The sequence below is a fragment of the Phyllopteryx taeniolatus genome, chromosome 3 (assembly GCF_024500385.1).
Source record: "Phyllopteryx taeniolatus isolate TA_2022b chromosome 3, UOR_Ptae_1.2, whole genome shotgun sequence".
In the NCBI taxonomy this organism is placed as follows: domain Eukaryota; kingdom Metazoa; phylum Chordata; class Actinopteri; order Syngnathiformes; family Syngnathidae; genus Phyllopteryx; species Phyllopteryx taeniolatus.
In genome coordinates, this window is record NC_084504.1 from 16,700,147 (window position 1) to 16,726,571 (window position 26,425).

The 26,425-nt window shown below is 40.0% G+C and overlaps 1 protein-coding gene across 2 annotated transcripts in view; it reads right to left on the reverse strand.

The window, feature by feature from the left end:
* Positions 1 to 10,943: 10,943 nt before the first annotated feature.
* Positions 10,944 to 26,425, reverse strand: part of rhobtb4 (Rho related BTB domain containing 4) — a 32,706-nt gene continuing 17,224 nt past the window's right edge. For both annotated transcript variants that reach the window (XM_061767205.1, XM_061767207.1), the window contains 8 exons: positions 24,981 to 25,166; positions 24,010 to 24,829; positions 23,059 to 23,278; positions 22,090 to 22,208; positions 17,171 to 17,321; positions 16,992 to 17,080; positions 16,785 to 16,890; positions 10,944 to 15,800 (listed from right to left, as the gene is read on the reverse strand). In XM_061767205.1, the coding sequence (XP_061623189.1) occupies positions 15,622 to 15,800; positions 16,785 to 16,890; positions 16,992 to 17,080; positions 17,171 to 17,321; positions 22,090 to 22,208; positions 23,059 to 23,278; positions 24,010 to 24,829; positions 24,981 to 25,166 (1,870 nt within the window). In that variant the 3' untranslated portion in view covers positions 10,944 to 15,621. The remainder of the gene's footprint in view (positions 15,801 to 16,784; positions 16,891 to 16,991; positions 17,081 to 17,170; positions 17,322 to 22,089; positions 22,209 to 23,058; positions 23,279 to 24,009; positions 24,830 to 24,980; positions 25,167 to 26,425) is intronic.

The window sequence follows — 26,425 nt, forward strand, 5'->3', positions numbered from 1 at the left end:
CCATACATGTTACAGGTTAATTGAAGACTACATTACCCACGAGTAAGTGAAGCAATAGAGAGTACTACATGTCACAGGAGATTTGGAACCGGTCCTAACATTCATTATTATGGGGAATGTGAGATTACTCACCAACGGATGACGTAACCGCTGTTGGAAAACTGTAGTTGTTTGTTTACATTCAACCTGCAGTTGCTAGCGCTGCACCCAACACGAGTGACGTCATCCACACTGTGATCTCGAGATTACAATTTTCAGCATCTCAGCGCCCTCTACTGGTCAGTGAAGACTTCAGTCATGGTGTCAAACTAATTTTTGTCTCGGACCGCATTGTAGTTATGATTTCCATCAGAGGGCCGTTAGAACAGTGAACCCATTTAAATGTTTAATCACCAAATCATATTATTACCATTACACGACAAATTGAGGGATAACTACTTTTGAAATCAGAAGACAAGGAAAATAGTTTATTCAAGTATTGTTTAAGTTACTGTAGAAGAAGCATTTGGTAACAGAATAATGCAATATCTCAACATTATTGTTTATTATTATGACAATTTGGAATTTGGGTACAGATTTTAGCAATAATCACAGAAGTTGATGAGCATGATTTGCTTTCACGGGCCACATAAAATAATGTGGTGGGCCGCATCTGGCCCCCGGGCCTTGAGTTTGACACCTATGATCTATCTCATCTACTTACAACTTCACACAACATGAGTTACAATATGAAACGGGAGGGAATAAAACTCTGGAACGGATGCATGCTGAATGCCAACGTGAAGGGGCGCTCTTGTCATCGCACCCTCTGGAGAGGGTTACCACAACTTTATTCATCTTGACACCATCAACAGGCCGCTGGCAGAACAGCAGGCGATGAACAAAGACTGTGAAAGTTTGGTCGTTGACACAGATGAGGCACTGTAGAAGTTTGTTTTTAAAGAAGCATATTTTAATCAGAAAATAGTACTTTATGATGATGATGATTATTATTATCGTGTTTTCTCTTGAACTTTTATTAAGTACAGCACTTTGTTCCAGGTGTAGTTGTCTTCTAAAGTGCTCTATAAGTAAAGTTGAGTTGAGAAGAGTTGAGATTGGGAAATGAAAGTCCAAGTAGTTGTTTGTCAGTACAGGTATGTGCCTTTTGATTGCCTGGGATCCAGTCGAGGGTGTACCCTGCCTTTTGTCCCAAGTCAGCTGGGCTAGGCCCCAGCTGAACTGTGACCGTGAGCAGGATAAGCGTTATGTGTTTTTTTAAACAGTGAAACAGGTCGAGTAGCATTTTTAAAATCATGTAGAAGAAATGAAAATAAAATCAAACAGATTTAGTTGCGTGTTTATCCAACCATGCCGCCATCCATCGATTCTATATGCAGTTTATACTCATAAGGCTCATGGGTGAGCTGGAGCCCATCCCAGCTGAGAGATGAGCGGTCGGGTACACCCTGGACTGGTCGGCAGCCAATCACACACCACCTGTAGACACACCCGCATTCAAACCTAAGGACAATTTAGCAGTTTAGAGTCTTCAATGAACCTAACGTGGATGTTTTGAGAATGAGAGAGGAAGCATAGAAAACCCATCCAAACAGGGAGAAAATTCATTTTCAAATGCTGTTTTGATTCTGAGAAAACAGGATTTGGGGTTGTGTAATAATGCAGAAAATAAATAATAAATCCTCTTCCTCACAGCTGTGTGGTACTTGAACATGTGAAACAAATAATGCAGCATAATCCACATGTGTGCTGCTGTTCTGAATCAAGCTCGTGGGGGTTGTTGGTGGTGGGGGGCATCCGTGACATCCTCATGCTGCTATTATTCTTACAACTTCCTGTTATTAGAGGCTCTCCTGCCCCTCCAAGCCTCTTCGTCCATATCTGGACAACTGCGGCCCTGTTAGACTCCACTTTAGAGGACTCTGGCATTTCCTCTGCAAGGGTGCGGTGTTATTGGCCACGGGGGTCTAAATGTGGGAATGTACAAGGCTGTCCAGTGGGGCTTTGTACATGTTTGTGTGTGTACTGCAATGGCCATTTTCTCCTAATTTTGTCCTTCGCTAATTGCCACAAGCTCTTTGTCCAGCCCCCTGCCTTCCTGAGAGTCTAGACTAACAGACTGTGCTTGACAGCTTGTCGAGAGCTCCGCTAACTCACAAAATCCTCTCCTAGCCTCTTAGAGTGCACTTAATTCACTGTCCATTCACCATTAAGTCTCTTTGATCGTTCAGTGACTTGTATCAGGATGATACACGTCCTATAGTTTAGGACGGGTGGATTTGTACCTTCAAACTGGAACACCCAACTCTACGAGCTCAATAGACCAATTCCTTGGAGGCCCAAATCTAGTTTTTCTGAGGCATGTTGAGTGTTTTATGGCATGGTTATGTGATCGCAACTCGAGGGGTGACTGAAAATGTCAAAGACGTGTTGAAACTCAGAGGTCAGGGTCTCATCTCTGTCCTGCTGTTGTCATTAGTCTTCACTAATAATGTTTTCCATCAGCCTGCACCAAGCTATCACTGCTCTCTTCTTTGCTTGTGCGAGGTGTTTATACTGTATAATCTCCTGTATAAATGTAGCCTCCCCTTTATCTAATGGAAAATGGTACTTGTACAGTATTTGCTATAGCTCTTTGCTATATATGCCATCTATCATCATCGAGAGCAGCAATAACAAGATCTGTAAAATGGTTAGATGTAGCAATTGCTTTAGCTTTATAATTTAGTGTATCATTATTTTATTGTATTGTAGTGCATCATATTACATCGTATGGTATGGTGTGGTATTGTATTACATGGTCTAGCATGGTATGGTAATGTATTACAGTAGTGTGTATGCATGTATGTAGTATAAAACAGTATAATAGAGTATGTCTGCTGTTGCGGTATGCTATGTTAAGGCACCTATGGGGCATTATGATGTTATGGTATGGGGAGGTTTTGTATGCAAAGGTATGGTATGATATTGTCTACTATTGTATACAGAATATTGAAGAGTATCACAACATGCAGATTCTTATTAACGCTAAGTTGTCAAACAAAATAATGCTGTTGTTTTGTCAAAGAGCACAGTGTGCTATCAAATCGTATCACTGGAACACTGGCTGTATTTTGTGCAATCCTTTTAATCATAATTGCTATTATAGTGACATTTAAAGATACAGTTATGATTGATTGCAGTTCGTTTTTTTTTTTTAAATCTGAAACATGCAGTACGAAAAAAAACAAAGAGATAAAACATCTTCAATCTAAAAATCCCATACTTGAACACTGTGAACATAAGTGTAAGTTCAAACTTAAAGACATACATTTAAGATAGAGAAGGAATATACGTAGTAGATATTAGTCACACATTCATCTGACGGTGGGAGTCATTTATGGTCTGTACGTCATCACCATCTCATCATCATCATCAGCAGCTGTTTTGATATATGATGAAACGTTGCAAACATGAGAATAGAATGTACATGTTGCAAGGAGTGCGTATATGTCAATGCGCTGTTTGTGAGTGTTTGTGTATGTGAGCGAGAGAGGCCAACACGTGTGAATGTGTGTGTGTGTTCGCAGCAGGCCGCCAGATGAGGTGACTGCTCAGCTATGTGGCTTGACAACAACCTTGAGATATCTTCCCCTTGGGCCATGCATGTGTGTACGTGTGTGTGTGTGTGTGCGTGTGTGTGCGTGTGTGTGTGTGTGTGTGCGCGCACGTCCTGCCAATTTACGCAGACACATATGTAAAAGGACTACAGTATATGATCAGTCCAATAACATAATAGAGTGCGTTTGTGTTGTTTAAATTTATCATCAGCCATTCGCAGACAGATCATTACTAGGCGGATGAATGAACCTCGCAAAAACTTAATCCCTTCCCTCCTTTAAATAAATTCTCCACCCCGCTCAGATGAGCATTTCCAAGGCAACCGCAGTAACAACAATAGTTTGAAGTATAGAATGTCCAAATATCTCAGTAAGCTGAAGAAGTAAGATCCAACAACAGCGAATTGGTCAAGTGGATGAATTCAGTGACTCCCAAGATGATCAGGTGTGCTGCTGGAAATTATCCAAATTCACTTAAAGGGGAACTTAAACCCAAGATGTTAAAACATTCTGTTATATATTTACATGCGCGTATCTTCTTCATCAGCTGCTGTTTATGCAAATGTACAAAGAATTTATTCTAAAAAATATGTTTCAAACATCGCATCTACTTGCTTATGGGGGCAGCCATTTTTAAGTCTTCACTGTTGCGATACTGGGAACTTGTGATTTGTTCCCTAATTCATGCCCGCTTTATTTACTACAAAAGCTATACAATTAGTAAATATTCAGCAATGACAAGATTCATATTTGATTCATTTCATGCACAAAAGCTACACGATAAACCACGATCAAAAAAGCCTCTGCATGATTTCCATCCAGCCATAGTGTATGTCCATCGCTCTCAAAAATCTCTCAGCCGACACAATTCAATAGCCCCTGTGTATTAGCAAGCAAGGCGCAACTTGCTCTTCGACGTCACTTGGGGTCTGCAGCTGAAAATGATTTCGCCCAACATGGCACCGCCCTTACATTGATTGATAACATCTATCTATGACAGCAACGTATAGTGACAGGTAGGCATGCACTTTTTTTCTTCTTTACTTTTATAATTACTTCCATTTGAGTACTTGCCGATACTGAGTACCAATACTTGATATTGCCACTACGTCTTGCAGTTGTGATGAAAATGTATTTTATTTGAATCCATTATTTTTCAAAAACAAACTTTTCTTGAACATGGCATAATTTTCACTCAAATCTAACACTTTTTAGAGGAACAGCTTGTCGTTACTGACATTTTAACATCTCACTGCATATTTTTCAAACACTCTTGCCACTCATTTCACTTAAACATAGCCTGTAACAGAAGGCGTCGCAGTTATATGTATAATGTCCAGTCTGAACACTAAGGCCCACTATGTAAAAGTATATGTTCTTTTAGTACTTTATTAATCATTATTACTTATTTATTTCTTTAACTGTGGCATTTTGTGTGCCCATTCGTGACATCCTGTATGTTCGCTCCTATGGTCTGCTGTTGATGTTTATTGATTGTCACTGATAGAGTGTCTGTATGTCTTTATTTGTTATTGTTGTGTGTTACTCCACTGGTAGTTGGTGAACTGAATTGCACTTTGGGGATAAATAAAGTTGTTTGAATTGAATCGAGATAGGAGATGAAGAGGAAAAAAGATAAACATTGAGTCTGTTAGGATAAAGTGTTAAAAAAAACAAGACTATTTTTTGAGAATACCAAAGGTTATTTAAAAAAAACAAAAAAAAAACAAAACTGACAGGACAACTGAAGTGCAGAAGAGTATAATTTGCAGACGGCTGATTGTGTAGTATCGGAGCGTTTCTTTTTTTTTTTTAATCTGAGTACGAGCACAGAGTCGACATATTGGCACCAATATCGATTCTGGTATCGGAATCGGTTTGTGACAGGCAAAACAATCAATTGTTCTTACGCCATGACAGAAGGTACACAATTAACCTGTGTATTATTATTATTTTTACATTTTTGTTTGGTGGTGTGCTGTGAGAGTTGTCTTACGTAGAATACCGAATGTGCCTTGGCTCAATAAAGGTTGGAAAACACTGGATTGTTTCATTTAGTTGGACGCGTATCCATATTGTGTACTGTATAGTTGTCCTGTACATGTTCAAATCATGCATTTTCTTTGACTCTTCGCCCTCAATGTGAAAACATTTTCATCTCGTGCGAAGGCAACCACTGGCAATGTGAGCCAGATGTGATGATTGCACAAGACCACATATGGGCAAGACGTTTGAACACGTGGCCGCTGATGGGACAGCTGACATTGTGACGAGTCACTCCATCTTCATAAAAAAGATGCGTGAAAGGCTGTGGTGGGAGCAACAACAGCTTGTAAATAATGATCAACATTTTTAGCAGCCTAAACGCAGACGTGGCAAAAGTACTTGCACTGTACTTAAGTAGAAGTACAGAGACTTATGTAAAAAATAAAAAATAAAAAAAAAATAAAAAATAAAAAGTACTGATTCAACTCCTTAAGTAAAAAAGTCCAGGATGTACTACAGTACAAACATAAAAATGAACTTTTACTGTGAGTTATAAACATTACATTAGTGCCTTTGGATATGAGTTTAATTCATTCCGTGACCACACCCGTAATTCAAAACACTCGTTATCTCAAATCATATACCATCTAGCCGTTCCAGCTTCCCGAGAAAACCCAACTCCCAGATTTTTGTAATGCTTTTTAACAAGGAGAACAGCACTCCATAAGCCTATTTTGAAATGAAAACATACACTGCAGTAACAACACATTTAAAGAGAATGTAAAGAATTAAACAGTTTGTGCCTCATGATTAATTCATTAAAGTGCCTTCTGATGTGTGCCACTTGGCCACTGGGGCAGCAATATAATGCAGTCACGCAGATACAAACCATACAATAAGTGAGTGAGTGTACTGCAGTAATATTAGTCGCTTTGGCAGAGGATAAAAAATATATGCCTGAAAATATTGTTATATTGTTTATCTACATGTGCTGCTGCACCGTTTGTGTTTGAAAGTTTGTTATTTGAAAGGTTATACTGCGACATCGATGCCATTTTCTTTAGCCCTTCTATAGTGTATATCCGTTGCATAAAGTGTTATAAGACTGCAAAATGTATTCTATTTGTTAGTCCATTGATGCAATTTAGCATTTTTTATTATTATTATTATTTTGTGAGCACTAAGCTCAGTTGACTTTTTTAAGAAAAAATTATTTGCTCGTTTTAAATACACAATCTGATTTCTCTTTAGTTTACTTTGTATTTAGTTTGATAGTAAACCTTAACCTGGAATGGCATGAAACAGCTTGAAGACTCTTCTTTGACGAATTGTTCCCTAACTGCTGCTCGTTGTGAAGTGAGTTGAGTTGAGGTCAAAGCAAAAATGTCAGCCAAATGACAGCTCGCAACTCAAATACTCGTACATCAGGTCATTTTCCTGACAAAGTAAAGAGGAGAAAGGTACAAGTAAAAGCAAAAAGTCAAAAAATCAAGTAAGGTACAGATACCTGAAAAATCTACTTAAGTACAGTTGTCTAAACTGACTGCCTGATAGTGTCACTAACTGCAAACATGTGGAACACATCAGGATGGCAATTATTCCACATCCCGCAACTACTACCTTCCCTCGTCACCCGTCTCAAGATGATGATCAACAGCCACATCACTAGCCGTCACCATGGCGACGCTACACAGCATTCCCCATCTGGCTTCCTCTAATCCCTCAGCAGAGCACCTTCATTAAAAGTTCCAGCTCACCGTGGGCTTAATTCGATGAGTCATGACTTCAGGGAATCGCTTTTTTGCTGAGTCGCTGTCACTCATTGCACTTTAGTATATGACTCATATGATTGGTATTTTTTGGACACTTTCACAATATCAGAACTGACACTTGAATCTTAATCCAGTTTTGACTGAACGTAAACACACGTCGGTGCACAGATGTCCAATGGCAGTGGAGGCCCTTAACCACTTTCCAATCTCCTCAGATTCTTGCACAAATCACTTACCCCTGACATACTGTTCATTTTCCATGCACACAATTTTAAGTTGGACCAATAAAATCCTCATAATAATTGTCTATATCAAATTATGAATTACTACAGATCTTTTCAAAATGTATTATAGCCTGTCTGACAATATGGATGATTAATACTTAATCAATGTTTCAGCGTAAAGGGAAAGTGTTTTTTTTTTTTTTTTCATGTTGTCCTTTTTATGTACAGTATTGTCATTCTAACACTATTTTACACTTTCCCTGTTTGGAGATTTCCCTATGAGACTTCAAAGACCAACAGCTGTGGGAACCTGTGCAAATGTGATGGGGAACACAGACAGTTCTCAAGACTGTTTTAGGCTCCCTCTCGAACACTGTTTCGACTGTTCCACAAAGAAAATATGTCTTCAAATTTATGGCATGCACAGTTTCACAGTTACCACCATTTTCTATGATTTAGCACACACGAGTATACAGTAAATGGTACAGTTCTGCTGAATGTTTCAAGCTTGCTCTTGAAATTTTTTTTTACTATCCCATAAAAAAGATATACACATTTATGGCATGTAAAGTTTCACAGTCCATTTTCCTTGGTTTAACACATACTGGTTAATCTAAAATTAATTTTAATAATCTCAGGTTGGGCCCAGTGTACAGGAAGTCCTCGATTTACGAACTAAACTGGCGACATCACATGATTTTCCGCGTAAGTCGGATTTCACCGTTAAAGTTGAAATTTACGGCGAAATACTTCTGTTACGGGTATTGTCCCACGTGATTGTGACAGCAAGGTCAGTGTGTGTGGGCGTGTGCGTCGATGTCTGAGTGAGACGGGAGTGCGAAGGAGGAAGGAGTGCGCGCCGGTGCGAGTGTGTACAGTAGCAAGTGAGAAGAGTAGAGATTAGCGGAGGACCCGTTGACGTTGAATGTGCAGAGGAGCTAATAAAGCCATTAAAGCAGCAAATCGGTGCTTCGTGCCTTTATTGTTGCCGCCACCCAGCTCAGCTGTGCAACGAGAGAAGGGAATTAACCCCTGCGTCTACCGACCACGGTCAGGTGACCGTAGCAGGAAAGGTTAACATTTCGTATAAAGAAACTAAAATACATTAAAATAGAAAAATAAGATGTTGTACTTACCATTACTGCTGAGGGTGTGGAAAAAAAGGAGGGCGAAAAAGGCAAAGATACTCCCGGCGCACAAACACAGACAAGCACTATGCACTAGCTAAACAGAAACACTATGGTGCTGGGACAAAATGGCGGACGAGGCACGGGCGTCGTAAAGTCGAAACGTCGTAGGTCGAGTGTGTCATAACTCGAGGACTTCCTGTACAAAATAATTACTTAAGATATTTTAATTTCTGTGTAACTTTTAGGAGAAGTCATAAAATATCAGGGTGAAAGAATTATATTTAGTGTTTTTTTATTGTTATAAAATGTCAAAACGGGAGAAATTTCATGCAAACAGTATATAAGGGTTAAACACCAATCACTGAGAATAATGTTTGAGACCATAAGCAACATTTATATAATGTATATTTGTTATTTTTTATTGCAAGATGCGGTAATTACTGTGGGTACGGAAAGTATTCAGACCCCCTTAGATTTTTCACTCTTATATTGCAGCCATTTAAGTTCATTATCCCCACTCATTAATGTACACACAACACCCGATTGTCAGAAAAAAAACGCAATTGTTGAAATTTTTGCAGATTTAGTAGAAAAGAAAAACTGAAATATCACACAGCCATAAGTATTCAGACCGTTTGCTGTGACACTCATATATTTAACTCTGGTGCTGTCCATTTCTTCTGATCATACTTGAGATGGTTCTACACCTTCATTGGAGTCCAGCTGTGCTTGATTATACTGATTGGACTTGATTAGGAAAGCCAAACACCTGTCTATATAAAACCCTAGAGCTCACAGTGCATGTCAGAGCAAATGAGAATCATGAGGTCAAAGGAACTGCCTGAAGAGCTCAGAGACAGAATTGTGGCAAGGCACAGATCTGGCCAAGGTAACAAAAAAGTTTCTGCTGCACTTAAGATTCCTAAGAGCACAGTGGCCTCCATAATCCTTAAACGGAAGATGTTTGGGATGACTAGAACCCTTCCTAGAGCTGGCCGTCCGGCCAAACTGAGCAATCGGGGGCGACGAGCCTTTGTGAGAGTGGTAAAGAAGAACCCAAAGATCACTGTGGCTGAGCTCCAGAGATGCAGTCGGGAGATGGGAGAAAGTTCTAGAAAGTCAACCATCACTGCAGCCGTCCACCAGTCAGGGCTTTATGGCAGAGTGGCCCGCCGGAAGCCTCTCCTCAGTCCAAGACACATGAAAGCCCGCATGGAGTTGGCTAAATAACACCTGAAGGACTCCAAGATGGTGAGAAATAAGATTCTTTGGTCTGATGAGACCAAGATAGAACTTTTTGGCCTTAATTATAAGCGGTATGTGTGGATAAAATCAGGCATTGCTCATCACCTGCCCAATACAGTCCCAACAGTGAAGGATGGTGGTGGCAGCATCGGGCTGTGGGGGTGTTTTTCAGCTGCAGGGACAGGGAGACTGGTTGCGATCGAAGGAAAGATGAATGCGGCCAAGTACAGGGATATCCTGGATGAAAACCTCCTCCAGAGTGCTCAGGACCTCAGACCCCAAATACAAAAACAAAACAAAAAACAAACATGACACCATGCATTCAGAACTGGCCATTGTCATTGTTGTAGAGGGAGGCAGAATCTTTGATAAACTCTTGTCAGAAGGCAATTGTACCTAATATTGTGGCTAACGAGTGACATTCGTCATTCAGTCTAAGTAATAATAATAATAATAATAATTATTATTATAATAAAGAGTATATCCAAGCGACGTGTTAAAAAAAGGGTTTTACAGTTTCAAGTTGCCCTGTGTCCTGTAACAGAAGGAATTGACTCATTTTCTCCACTAGAGTTCGCTGCTGGTCCACAATTTCAGCAGCAATTAACAGCGTCTGAAATGAGATTAGACAATTGCTATTTCAAATTACAGTATCATGATTAATTATATGACATAATTAAATGTAACCCTTTATATATATATATTGGTAATAACATGGAAGTTTAATTGAAATTCTAATTAATTTAATTGAAAGTCAAATGTCAAAACGATGCCCCACGCCTCACTTGAAGGAGAACTATGGAACTTTGAGTATAGTAATGAAATATTTGCACTCAAATAGAAACAAAATCTATACAGTGGCACATTATTGTTCTAATAATAATGTCAGGAAATATATTTTGTTTATTTCCCATAAATTATATGTACAGTATAGTCACATTGTTGGATTCTGTGTGTAGCAAAACAACAACACAAGAGACAAGGTCAAAAGATTAACCATTTTAATAAAATCCATGTCAAACATCAAAATACTGAAATGGCAAAAAAAAAAGAGAGGAAATTTTGTACAAATCATAGCAGTTCAAAAAATATTACAAACTGTTTCAAAACATCTTTGCAAACAGCAGCAAACATTCTGATTGTTGAATTTTTATTTTTTTTTCCTTTTTGAAAGCCCTTGATAGTCATATGTGAAGGTGGTACATGTGCTCTTTGTTTTTAATGGTAATACACGAGCGGTAGAGATTAATAAAAGTCACATGAAAACAAAAGTGCACAACTATACCTATTCAGTCCAAGAAATCCTCCGCAGCTGACGTCACATCCACCCTCCAAAATACTGGACTTAACTTTGGATAACAACCATCTTAAATCATTAAAGCATGATATTACACAGTTGTCACATTGAATGTTTGCATTTAAATCAAACATGATTATTCACACTGCATCTGAATAGTGGAAGTGGGATAATACTGAATGTGGAGTCATAATGACAAAGTGAAAACAATAAGATGAGTTCTGATGGAGATCGCTTGGAATATAAAGACTTCAGCGTACTGATCACGAAAGGTTTCAATCTAGGCTACATAATAGAAAGTGCAGGCACCTAATAAAGAGTGCAGAGACCTCATTTGAGAACTGCTGGTGTGCAGGGTTGCTTCACAATTCAACTGTTGCGTAACTTAAGCTGATAATACAACAACAAATCTCGTGTCATCACTGCTGCTTTAAAAAAAAAATACTCAAAGCTGCCAAATGTTAATTCTGCGTATGGTTACTTTTTGGCTTAATTAACTTGAAGTGGAGCATGGTAGTGGTCAGCCTGTACAGGGCTACAAGTGTGAATATTTCACTAAAGGCACATGAACGGAGACACACAACGTGTTCGCTCTCAGACTCCAATGTGACCGTAAAAAGTATTCGATGAAGATAAACAAACAACTAAACATGACATCAGTGTACAATGTAACTTTGGCCTGTGAGAGGTCACCATATAGTGATGGCTGACTGACAACTCACAATATTTGACTTTTTTTTGGTCCTGCAATTCAGGATTATCACGCATTTAATTTCAGTGGACATCTCCCCATGAGCCTAATTAAGTGGTGATATTCAGTCCCCGTTAGAAATAAATATGCTCCAACGTACTCAGAACAGACTCAGAATCATGCATAATGTTTCCCCCCCAATTCCAATATCACTGATTTCATGCTAACACAATTGTACTTGCCATTCAACCATTTACAAAATGGGTGGGGAATTATCCCTAGAGCACATAATTTATGAAAAACATTGCATGGGTGACCAGATCAAATGAGCATGTTCCCCACCTCCAATTTCAAACATGTGCATTTTAATATCACAAATCACCTCGAGTGTTGCTTTGAAAAACATTAACACCCTGTATTAATAGTGTATAAACCCCATGAATATTACTCATTGTATTAAAACACACACCCTTATGATTGCCTCTTACATAGTGTTTGCAGCATGTTTATAAATGTCCCTGCACGTTATTTTTATTATTATTATGACAAAGATGAGTACGTATTTAAACGGTGCTGAGTGAAAGTCATCTTGTGTACAAAAGTCAGAGCGCATCTAAAAAAGGGGCTCAATTAAGGTCAATAAAAAGGTAAAACAGGTGCTACAATCATCCGGAACAGGTCATGCTAAGCACAGAAAAGGTCAGACAAAAACAAATAAGGTCAAAAGAAAATGCTTTCCTATGCAAAGTGACATTATACTGTATAATATGAAGTGGCTGCCACCTACAATTTTAACAGTGTTTATTACTTTTTTAAAACTATTTCATTTTCTTTTCACTTTCAGGAATCAATCTGGCATTTTTTATTTTATTTGTTTTAATCACCGCCGTTTTATGGCCTTCTGTCCATGGCGTGAGTCTTTCTCCATCCAAATAATCCACATAAAAACAATAATCTGAGGCCATGTGGCCACAGCAGAGATTAATTCAAAGTCATCTGCTGCTGAAGTTCTAGTTCCGGCGTGGGCTAACGTCCGAACCACAACCTATTTTACAGAAATAGCCGGCAACCCAAATGTTGACTCAGTTTCTCCTGATATAAGGCACATGAACTGACAGAAGATGCTAATTGGGCCATACCAATAATTAATAAGACAAATAGTAGCCATCAAAATCTGTTCTTCAATTCTCACCTCTTTTGAGTCACCTTTCAAAATTCCCAAAAGCCCTCAACTGGTCTTGACAGTGAGTAATTCCAGGCAATGTGTAGTCTTTTAGACCGCTTTTTTTTTTTTTCCTCACTGAAAAATTGGCTTGGTTCTCACTTTGCTCTCGTGAGATCCAATCCGACTTCTATTTCAGGACTTTATCACAACTTCTGTGGAGAACAGGGACATGCGACCCACATGACTCAAACCATCCCATTCCAAGCTAAAGTGAAGGAAAGAACTCTTAACCAGCAAGTCTTGTTTTCACATGACCACTGAAAGCCCAAAGAAATTGGCACCCAACCTCGAGCATGCGTAGAAACACATCTGTGGCGAATTCAATGAAAATCAACCTCCCAAAGCATCTGTGTGTAAAATCTGAATGCTACATATTCTAAAAACTAATTACCTTTTTTCTTACACACAGCACAAGTTCAACTGAGGAAACTTGCTGCACTGGAAACTGAGAACTGCATGTGTGTGTGTCTGTGTCTGTCTGTCTGTCGTGAGCACCATTTTGGATTCCACCGAAAGGAACGGAAGGCAAAGTGAATCTTTTTTTTCTCCTTTTTCCCCCCGAGGAGGGATTCAAACACATCACATGCCTTGTACTACAAACCACTTGACCACCGCGTCACACAAGTATGTAAGGGAAGCAAAAATTACCCAAAGCGAGGAAGAAAGAGAATCACAGCTTTGTTATTCCGAGTGAGGTGAACAGAGTTCATAAATGCATTCATGTACTCTTTTTAACACTCCTCACAATACATAAATACAAAGGAGCACTCGGGCCACGAATTAAACTGTGTAATATGAGGGGAGGGAGCTCTGGAATAAAGTAATATTATGACTGTGCAATGTTATGAGAATAAAAGAAAAAAATGCGAGAGTAAAGTCACATCATGAGAAAAAAGTGAGAAAGTGGTCGGAATGCTATGAGAATAAAGTCATTTTTTGAAGAAAGTGTGCAATGCTGCCAAAAATAAGAGAAAAATCACAATTCTCGTACTATTACAACGTCAGTCATATTGTATCATACGATAATGAAGTGGTTTTAAGTGTGTAAGGCGACAAAAATAAAGTTGTATGAGGTGAAAATTGTAAAAAAATAGTTAACCCCCTCATCTTTGCAGTGCGGCATTTGTAAATTTGCCTATTCACGAATTTTCTTTGTAACATATCCTCCTTCATTTGCTGAAAAACTTGCCTATTCACTGCTTTTGTGCTCAGGTGGCCTTTTGGTGTCAATTAAATACATTGAAGTGAGTCGAGATAGATGCAAATTAATTTAGACATAAGCTATTTTCTACAGGCAATTTGAAACCATTTGGGGTTGCGTCAATTACTCATGGATTTTCAGTCTTCGCAGCAGGGTGCTAATAAAGTCATAATTTTATATACATGTTCAGGCGCGTGAATATTATGACTTTACTCAAGTTTATTCCTTTAATTATTTGTTCAGGGTGGCCCTAATACTCCTTTGTACATAGGAGAAACAACAACGTATAAGTCACAGGCATTAAAAGTGTTAGCGTGTAGTGCCCTGAGCAGTGCTGCCCCCAGTGGTGCAGTGGTGTAAAGGCAGGCTTGCTGAGGCGCTTCCACGCAGCCTAGTGGTGGTGATGGACGTTACCAATGTGTTTTGTTTAATACTGTATCCGTCCCGTCATTCCTCCAGGGAAGAGGTGTCAAGTAAGGCTCCTTATCGCCATCAATGCTATTGAGTGGTCACTTGGAAAGCCTCTGAAGTGCAGTTTGGCGAGGTGAGCTTTTTTTTTTTTTTTTTTTTTTTTTGGTGGGGGGGAGGAATAGAAGGTGCAGGATGGAGACAAACTGGGCTGGGTGTCATTAACAGCAGGGTTTGCTTTGCCCTAGGATAAAAAAAGAATGTGCTCCAATCCAACAGTCAAGACAATCACGGACACTTCCTCGGAGAAGGTCGATCGACTTCTGTCGGGTGAGAGTCGTTTAAAAAGGTGCAAGGGATTTACAAAAACATATCAAAATACTTAGTTAGATTGTGTCACTTCCTGGATATCCGGTGCTGGTTGTAGACAGGTAGATCTTGGGCAAAGGGTCTGTGTGTGTGAGAGCTAACAGTCTTGTGTAGAAGTGAAGGCAGAAGTGAGCCCCTCCCACCCCACCAATTTGAACGAAAACAAAAGTAGAGCGGATCAAGACGGTAGGTGAAGACTAGGAGATTGACAGCCCTTGCTCCCAGTCCAATCACTCAACGGACGGGATGAAGCTCTTGTAAGGGCGGGGGGGGGACAAGGAGGCCCCCCACAGGCCCTCGTGGGTGTGGGCATCAGGGAAGCACTTCGCTCTACGTAGGCATAACTGCACTCCCGCGGTTGTAAAGAGGCACAAAACAGTACATTCCCACTTAACACTGAGTCAGGTCCGCATGGAGGGAGAGAGAGAGAGAGAGCGCGCGAGAGGGCCCAACCGGGACCTCTTCCGTGGACGCCTAGGAGACGTGCGGCGAAGAGGACGGCTGCCTCCAGAAGCACCAGCCTCGCTTGGTGTGCTGCTTGCGCAAGATCTCCTCCTCGTGCTCACGCTCCTTCTGCGAGCGCAAATAGCGGTCCTCCTCCTTCAGGAACCACACGGGAGGCCAGCGCTGCTTCTCAAAGTGCCTCTGGTTCTCTGCACGGGGCAAACAAGTAAACAGAGATCTTGTGAACACTTAACTACTCATCATTTTCCATGCACACATAGTATGTTCTGGGTCAGCTTTGACCAGGACAAAGAATACACTCATAATAATTGTCTAACAAAATGTATTGATAGCCTGTCTGGCATTAAGAAATGGATGGTTAATCCTGAATAACATTATTTTGAGGCTCCACATACAATGTACTGCATTATTTTTTTTTATTGAACCACAAACAACATGGTGTTATTGTCAAGGAAGAAACAGATTGCCATGCCAACAAAGCTATACTAAAACAATACAAAGAGAGGACTGGTGAGAATTAAAGAAGAGTGGATATTTGATAGGCTTTCATTCATTGACTGCGGTTGTGTATATCAGCAACAAAGACTCTGCAGACTTCACTTTTTATCCACAGGTACATCAATAATAATTATATTAAACATTATGTACAAATTAGTTGACCCGGGCTGACTGTCCCCCCCCCCGTTGATTTAAGTGAGCGTAACCTTCACATTACAACACAGGCTACTGTCAGCAATTATTTTCTTTTTTTAATGATGGACACACCTCTAATGTACCACATTTAATGGGGTATACTTTTTATTTTTATCTAACCTGTTCATTTACGCTGAACTCACATAGGCACATATTCTATACATATCAGATTTTGATCTACATTAGAATATGAAGATATCTGACGCCACGCGTTTTGTTTTGTATTTATACTGCCATGATGCATATCCTAATTTGAGAGCAAAAGAAAAATCTCAATTACTGTATGTCTCTTGAACCATGCAATCCAGCCTTACTGTAGCCCTCTAGGTAACAACTGCTATGAAACTTAAGTCTTACTCTTAAATGCCAAATACCTCAACAAATAAAACATAACTTATTATTAAAGAATATTATGAAGCAGCATAGCCAATGTTAATCAAAGAGATCTCAGGCAGGGAAGGAAGTATTGGTGTTTTTACCTGGAGACATGGCCTTCATGTCTTTGGGAAACTTGCGGCAGATGCTGTTATAGTTAGTGCAGATGTGATGGAGACACCAGGCTGATAGCTGCTTGGCATTGTGGAACTGAAAAGAGGACAAAGATCGGTAGAAAATGTTACAAATAAAACCAACCCCAATATATAGTTGTAGTTTATGCACTTCTCAAAGATTCCATTAACACAGACCTGTGCAAGCTCCAAGTAGGCCAAAACGTGCCCATCAACGTCAACCCCTTTCACTGCCATCTGCAGGAGCTCATCAACAGCATGCTGCTCTGAAGATGCACACACACACAAGTATCATGTCAGTACTTGCTGTCTCTTCCCTTCTCGTAACTTCCACGATCACTGCAGAGAATCCTTACCGGTTAGGGCGACCAGGCGTGGCAAACAAAGACGGTTGGCCACCACTATCAGTTCAATGGACTCCAGGTCAGCACAAGGTGTCAGCATGGCACAGTAGAGGTACTCCAGCACACCTCGCATACATGCTGTACTCGTGGAAGGGATGGCCACCTGCATGATGACAAGATAAATATAAAGGTGAATTTGGAGGCAGGAATTATTTCAGCCTTTTAATGACTTGGCTTCCACTACGGACCCAATATGTCACTTTAACTTTGCCGGGAGACGTTTGTGTGCAGCTCACTAATGCTCTTGTTACTCCATAGAATCCTGATAGTGTTATTATGCTTGGCTTATGTGCATTTTTAATAGAAGATCATCAACATTTCCCCTAATATAATTGAGAATGTCCCATTCAAAAAGTTAACTTTTTATCAATTTCTCAGTGAACACAGGAACAATGTTCAGTGTTTTAATGAGGAGAAGACTCACCTGTGGTTCAATTAGACATTTTTTAAGCTAAACTTTAGCTTTGCTAGACTTTAATTGCTGTGAGCAGTACTCATTTGTGCCACATTCAATGACTATTTTAGATTTTATTTTACAAAATCTCATTTGCGATCAATGGGCTATTTTTGTTGCCCAATTTTGTAGTACATGTCTGTGTAGATTTTGTAGTATAGTATGTATGAGACAGAACATCAATCCATAAAAACATAACATCAAACTATAAAAATCTTTAATCACCTCATCATTTTTTTTTTTTTTGTACTGTTCGGCTAACAGCCTAACAGCTGAATCACTTCATCATATTATTACACCCGAAATTTATAAACTAGTTTTGGAATCAGAAATCAAGGGTAATGGGGTTTTCAACTATTGTTCATATTTGGTAACACAAAAAAGCTTGCAATCTCTCTCTGTTATTTACAAAATATGAGAATTTGAAATCTTGATACAGATAAGAATCACGGAAGTTGACACGCATGATTTGCCTTCGCAAAGTTATTATTTTTAGATATTGTTGTAAAATTGAACACATTTAGTGATTTCTGGATATTGTTGTAAAATTGAACACATTTAGTGATTTCTGGATGTCACTCCCCTTTTATAACCCATTTAAACAAACATAGGCATACAAATGAGAGGAAAGGCATTTTTAATTACTGCCACTCAGGTTATGCAGTCACATCCCATGGAGTACGACCGGAAACTATCTACTGATGAGAGAGATGGACTGAACCCTAACCAGGACCACTGAGTGTACCCATTGAGGCTCTCTTCAACCTCTACTTCTCAAAGCAATTAAGAGAATGTCAGCGTGGCGAGACCTCTCATTACAACTAAAAGTCACAACACTGAGACCAGGCTGGTCTCAGGAGCTTGGAGCACCAGTTGAGGGCATGGAACATTGAGTAGTCACGTTCACATTCATGGCTAACAACAACTATATTGATGTGCGCCAAATCCTATGAATCAAACAGTCCACTAAATCGAAAACTGGAGGAGGAAAAAAAAGTAGATATAAAAAGTTTACACACCACTGTTCAAATGCTGGGTTTTTTGTGAAACAAAAAGACGAGACCAAGATAAATCATTTCAATAATAAAAAAAAATAAAATAAATAATCCACTATTAACGTGACCTATACCTGTACAACTCTTGGGGGGAAAAAAAAACTTTTCAAAAAGAGAAATAAAAATAAACAACTGAGATACTGTGCACACCCTTTAATAACTGGGGATGTGGCTGTGTTCAGTTGAAACTTATTTTAAATGGGAGTCTGTGTTACAGTAGGCTTTTCCTGACATTTCTTTGCTTTCTCGCAGAAGCTTGACGCTTGTGTTAACACTCACCACTATTTGGAACTGTTCATAATTTCCTCCATCTTGACCAAAGCCCCAGTTCCAACTGAAGAAAAACAGCCCCTGTTAATGATGTTGCCACCACCATGTTTCACGTATGTACAGTGTTCTTTTGGTGACTGGTGAATAGTGTGTTGGAACAAAGCATAACTTTTGGAAATGTACTGAGCAGCCATTACCACTACTACTACTGAGAAAATCTTGCAGCTCCTGCAATGTTGTTTTCAGCCGCTCAGCACCCTCCCTAACTAATTTTCTTCTCCTCTTTTCAGCAATTTTGGAGGGACGTTCAGTTCTTGGTGATGTCACTGTTGTGTCATAGTTTCTTCTCTTGATGATGACTGTCTTCGCTGTGCCATGGTATATTTAATGCCTTGGAAATTCATTTGTACCCTTCTCCTGACTGACAGCTGTGAATAATAAGATCCCTCTGACACTATGGAAGCTCTCTGCAGACCATGGCTTGTGCTGTAAAATGGGACTACAAAAATGGCTGTTTCTGAATACTAGAACAGCTTAACTTTATTCGGGGTTAAACGTAGGTACTTAGATCTGAACACAGCCACATCCCGAGTGGCAGAGGGTGTGTACCCTTTTTACTTCCCTTCCCTTGAAAAGATAAAATTTTTATTCAATTGATTTGTATGGGTTATAGTTCTAGGGTGAAAAATAATATATTTTTTTTATTATCTTGGTCTCATTTTTTTCCATCACAAAAACCTGCCATTAGAAAAGGGCTGTGTCGACTACAGATATTACCTTTAAATGGCCGCTTTAAATGAATAATTACAGTTAACTGCATTTTCATATATTCTATGTCTACAGATAATCACCAGCAATTCATTGGTTTAGAATACACATCCGTTGTTAACACTGTTGCGCACAGATGGTGTAAAGTCATGATATTGCAGAGTGAAATATGTGAAGCTAAAAATATAAGGAAGGAAGTGTGACATGAGCATGAAAATAGAGCAAATGCTGGCTGATCACATGCTACTTTCACAGTTTGAGGAGTTTTTCCTAAGGGGCTGCTCCACTTCAGCCGAGAATTTTAGCAGAATTTGCTATCATGTCACCTACTGATTTGCATGCCCTTTCACTAACAACAGAGTCTGGGTGGTTTCGAGGATAGACTCTCTGTCTCAAATACTGTATAATATCATATCAGCTGGCATTGCATGGAATAAAACGGAAAAAAACCCATGCATGTAATGTAAAAAATATACAGTGGGTACGGAAAGCATTGGTACGGAAAGCATCCCTTAAATGTTTCACTCTTTTTTTATATTGCAGCCATATGCTAAAATCATTTAAATAAATTTCCCCCCACAATATACACACAGCACCCCATATTGACAGAAAAAAAAACGGAATTGTTGAAATTTTTGCAAATTTATTAAAAAAGAATAACTGAAATATCACACAGCCATAAGTATTCAGACCCATTGCTCAGTATTTAGTAGAAGCACACTTTCGAGCTAATTCAGCCATGAGTCTTTTTGGGAATGATGCAACAAGTTTTTCACAAGTTTTTTTTTTTTTTTTTTACATGCTAGTTCCTCCCACCAGAAATTCCTTCGAGGAGCAAGGATATTAACAGAGGACTGAGGCAGGAGGGGGTAGGAATGATTGTGGGTAATGAGACAATCGTCCCTCGATGTTGTCAACTAAAGAGGACATCACGTCATTGACGTGTCACAAATGAACCGTCTGCATGGCTAAATTATTACTGTCACCACAAATGTCCACTTTATGCTTTATATTTCAAGTGGGATTACTCTAAAGTCAAATATAATCAATGTTACGCTTCATAACTTTGCAGATGCAAAGACGATCGTGATTGGTCTATCCTAAGTCACTCCGGTGAACCCTCCCCTGCACAGCACATTTTTGGAATGACCCACAAATACTGTACGTACCAAGTGTTATGTTGCTTATGTATTAGGAACGAACAGAACTTTATTTTCTCTAGGTGGCCAAATGCATTTGAGAAAATGACAGCCTTCTATACAAGCAGCAATAGGCTGGTTGGGAGTATGTAGTAACCATGAGCCAGTGTAATGAAGTCATTTTGATAGCAAATACTGCCCCAAATAGAACACTTAGCAAAATATCAACATAATGAAGGAAAAATAATGAAGGAATGACAAAAACAGAAGATGAACTATTTAATTTGAGGTTCTGCTCCATTTACGATCCAGCTGGTGCATTCCCATTGTCATACGTCACGATCGAGGAACTACAAGACTTCCGCAGAGAATACATCAGACGTCCCTCGATTTAAGCTAGTCCGTGGAAGCTCCTCGCTCCTTGATGTGCATTTAAGACAAGTGAGATGCTCCTTAATATGGCGGTGTGAGAACAACTTCCGCGTCCCCTTCAATGTTTTCAGGAGCAAGGAATGATGCAATTAAGAGACCTGAGATGAGCCCTCTTACTATTGCTTGAGCTTCCTTGTGTCTGTGTTTTTCTGCCAGTAGTACCACTCGTCTTCCAGGTTTAAGTTCCACTGTGTTTTCTGTTCTTGTTACCTTGTCCGCCTTGTGTAGGTGTTTGAATTTTTGTTTTTCTCTTCTGATAGTGCAACTTCCTCCTGTGGCACTCGGTCCACCTGTTTTAGTTTGTTCTTCTGGTACTTTTGTTTTTCATGTCAACCTTTTGCTCTGCCACTTTTTGTTGTTAGCATTTTTACGCTTGCGTGCATCTTTTATTTTAATAAATACTGTTGAAATCTGTTCAGCGTGTGGTGTTTGCTTTGGGGTTTGATTCACTGTGTGTTTACACGGTCGTGACACACCTCAAATAGATGCCTCCTTTTACCCCTCAGAAAAAAATAATAGATTGTCTCAAGCTACCTTCATTTTAACACAATTTGTGGATAACCATTAAATAATATCCAATAACCATTAAATAATATCTATAGTGTATATGATAGCATATGTATGTGCTTCAATGTTTCACCAACACTTGAAAACACTGTTACCTCTCATCTAATTAAAATGAACACAACAAATGCAGGTCTATGATGGCTTAAATGTGACTAAAGCAACTCCAGTAAGTTTGTTGGGACTCACCTCCTCAATGTAGCTTTCCATGAAAGAGCCACGGAACATGGCCGCCATCCAGTCGCAGCTGGAGATGAGCAGGGGCTTGTGGGCCGGGAGATAGCCATCGTCCAGCCGGAACACCACATCTAAAACCGGGGTGGGAAAAGAGCATTCATCTCGTGGAATGCCACAGAAGCCCAAGCTACAGAGGGGGAAAGATGGACAAGGCAGACGAACGCAGAGACAGACAGACAGACACACAGAGAGACATAGACACATGTAGACAGAGAGGTAAATTGACAGAGGGACAAAACAGCTTTTGAAAGTAAGGGAAGGAGAACAGACATAAGGTATAGGAAATGGAGTAAACCGCATATGTGCTGATATCGATCAAAACAACTGTGAAAGTGCTGCCATTTAATTGTGGCATTGTTTGCGAAGAAAATAATTTCCTTGATCTGGTCAATTAAATACTAAGCAGATCTTTGAACAATTCATCAAATAACGTTTCATTGAGGGAAACGCTTGTTAGCATTATGAGAAAGACTGCCGTCATTATGTTTATTATGAGGATTGAGAAAATGAACCCAAAGGAGTGAATGGGAGACAAGCTGTCTTGAGACACAGTAGATGCATGGCGTTGGCTGTGATTGCATGCAAACACAACACAGCTTAGGGGGACAGACAACACTACCACACAAAGACAAAGAGGCACAGAAGGATTGAGACAAGGCAACCAAGCAGACTGAAGTGTCAGTCAGGCATCAAGTCAGATGATGACTTATACAATCCAAAATGCAAATTCTGTAGTCGAAATACAATGTTAAATAAACAGTGGAACAAAATGTACACGCAGTGTACATTGTTAGAGACTGAAAGAGAATGCTGGGAGTTCGCATTTGCATCTTTCACTCACAAACATTAACTGATGCATACATGGAAAACATCTGCAATGTCACCAGTGCAACTGAAGGGCTAGTTAGCACAGGGGATTACCAGCAAAGGTGCCTTTGTTGAGACACTCCTTGATGCGGTTGGCTCTGCGGACATGGAACGCCTTGGTTATCTCCTGGTTCATGAAACTCTCCCTGTTGAGAACATTGGCCACCATCATCCGCAGGTCGAACACCTCTAGTAGCTCAGCGATGGTGGCCACCTGCATTAGGTCTCCTCGACCTTCATCCAGGTTGCCAGTGTACAAGTACTGCAGCACGGCCTGGAACAAGAGCAGGAGGTCAAATAAATGATGCCAAGACTGATGTATTTTGTTCAACAAACTAGTTGATACGCATGGCCCAAGAAAACACTGGGTTAGACTAAGCTTTGGCCTATTTACATAGAGTATGCCATCACTTCAGTTTACAAAACAGTATAACTACAACTCAGAACTGTGAGGCAGACGCTCTAACCAGTCGTGCCGCCAGTAATGAAATAAATAAATTGAATTAAAAAGAATTAAAGTTTTTGTCACACTGCATCAATTGAATGGCCATTATGCAGCTGCGCGCCTTGGCCACCTGAGGCCAGTATAAGACGGATACACTGGACATGGACATCTGTACATTATAGAGTCTCAGTTCCTCTCAGCTAGTCTCAGCTCCTCGCAGAGGATAAAGAATACATGATTGACTAGTTCTATTGAATGTCTAAATGTGTTGCTGCACCATTTGTGTTCAAACATAAGTTGCTTAAAGGGCTATATATGTGTTTCCCATTATGTTTTAGCATTAGCATTAAGCTAGTGGACTAAAGGCTAAGCTATGTGTGCATGTGTTTTGTTTAGTTTGACCGTAAACTTCAAATGGGAGAGCTTGAAGCCCCTTTTTTTGAGGAATTGTTCACTATTTGCCAAAGTGATGCTTTTTGTTAAGTGAGCTGAGTTGAGTTCGCATATAAATGTAATGTAATGTATTTCATTCCACATAAACTGAATTTGATGTCCATCACCTTGAATGGTTCCTCTTGTATGAGTGCATCCATGACTACCACAGTCATTAGTCGTGGTCGTCCAGTCATGGGGTCATCAACATGCTCCAGACAAAGACTCAAGAACCCTCTTCCCCATCCCGAAAGTGCCCGACCACTCACAGGAGTTCCCAAAGAGTACTGGGCTTGAGAGGGGAGTGCATTATCACTCTGGGAAGTCCGTAAGGAGCCACGCTGGAGCAGCGGGGGTTGATTCAGGCCTCGCACGCTGCCACCAACCCCGTCTTTATCAATGTCTAGGCTCTTAGTGCGCCCAGCTTGCTCCTTGGCTCCTCTTCTGCTCAGCTCATCTTCGTCCCCACTGTCCGAGATTTCCTTGCTTTTGTCCTGCTCCCCCTGTGGCCCGAAGGAGGATGAACCAAGCTCAAGGGTGAAAAGGTCATAGAACTTGGAGCAGGAAGTAGCCAGATAGACTTTGTGAGCAAAAACACGGGTGCCACTGCCCTGCAGCAGAAAAACAACATCTGCACAGAGTGGGTGACAGAAGAGGGAGTCGGGGCCCTCGCCATCTATGGGAGGTGGGTCTGGGATTCCCACAATGGGACGTGGTGGGCGAGGAGGCAGGAAGGGTGCCTGGAGAAAGGGCCTCTGCACCTTTTTCAGGTGGGACTTCCAAAACTGCAGGTGACGGCGGGAGATGAGGGCAGCTCTGATCGCATTGTCAAAAACATCCTTGACTCCAAACTGGGCGACGATACTCGTCTCATAGTAGGGTATCCCGAGCTCCTTTGCCACCTCATGGCCTCTCTCGGGAGGGAGGATATCCGTCGGTTTGATGGGTCTGTGAGGTGGAAAAGATGATGATGGTATTAAGGCTCGTAATGCAACATGAATGATGGTGGGATTACTTCCCTAAAACCGCTAAAAAGTCCTAAAAAGTTACATTCAGATCAGAATCTGTCCATTAAGGACGGATATGGAAGGCTTCTCACTTGGCAAGGGGTCGACGCGCACGATTAACTGCATCCAGGTCAGCATAGCGGAGATCCAGCTGGCAGCCAACCAGGATGATAGGCGTCCGTGGACAGAAGTGCTTGATCTCCGGAAACCACATGGTGCGGACATGGCGAAGGGAATTGGGATTAGCCAGAGAGAAGCAAAGCACCACCACATCCGACCTGGAGAGCAGGAAGGAAGATAAACAGTCGTTACTTCATCTGCTTAAACTGAACTGCGATCAGAGATAAGACAGGAAACACGAGGGCAGATGAAAGCAGGTTTGTGTTTGAGAACTTTGATACAGTCAAGGGAACGCATGAGGGAGGGACGCCACTGATTCGCTGCACATTATTACTTTGCATTAAAAAAGTAATTCTAGAAAATCTAGGTACAGTGTGTGTGTGTGTGTGTGTGTCTATACACGAGCCGAAGGTTTGTGATCTTTATGACCCATGTGACTCTCTCTTAAAAAGAAGGCTGATTGCTAAGGATAAACATGTACATACACAAATATACACACAAACACATCTCTGGTTGATTTGTTAATAAATAAAGCAGTGCTATGTTTGTACATGCTTCTTGGTAATGTTTAAAAGAGCTGTATATCAGTGATTCAGATCATTTAGTAACACCATTACAAGGCAGACAGTATCACGTTCTGCAATTACTAGAACTGGTGAATCAGTTTGATTAGATTTTTTTTTTTTTTTTTTTGCATAGTACAATTAATCATCAACTATCAATTAATAAATACATATATTTTTTTCATAAATCATAGTGTACAATTGTATGTTTCAGGCCATATCCACATGTGAAGAGGTATTTGTATAGACATGTTTGGGGCCAAGTCCATAAAGCATATAAAGATGCACTCAGAGGTTGTCATGTGCATGCCAAAGCGGAGTGGTGCTATAAGGTCTCAAAGTGGAGCTATTTCAGCCAATCAAACACATGATGCAGAAAAAGCTTAATAAAAAAGAAAATCTTATATTGCGTGTGGACATAAAGTTGACAGAAGTGGAGTTATTCCTGATCGTCACGCTTGAATATGAAGTAAAAAATAAATAAATAAAAAAATAAAAAAAACAATATTAGACAATAATATTAGATCAGTAATGAGATAACAGCAAGGTGACCAAAGGTGACCTGAAACAGCTTTATGAAGTATTTCCCAAAATGTAAATTTTCTGTGACCGGAACACGTTTTATGTGAATAAAAGCTCCAACTGCATAGGCAAATATCCATATGCAGCGGCTGAAATAAGTATTTAACACGGCACCATTTTTCTCACTAAATTTTTCTCAAGGTGCGATTGACATGAAATTTTCACCATATGTTGGGAACAACCCAAGTAACCCATACATACAAAGAAAGTAGAACTAATAAGATCAGAAATAAAGTTGTGTGATAATGTAAAATGAAAGGGAGGTTCAAAAA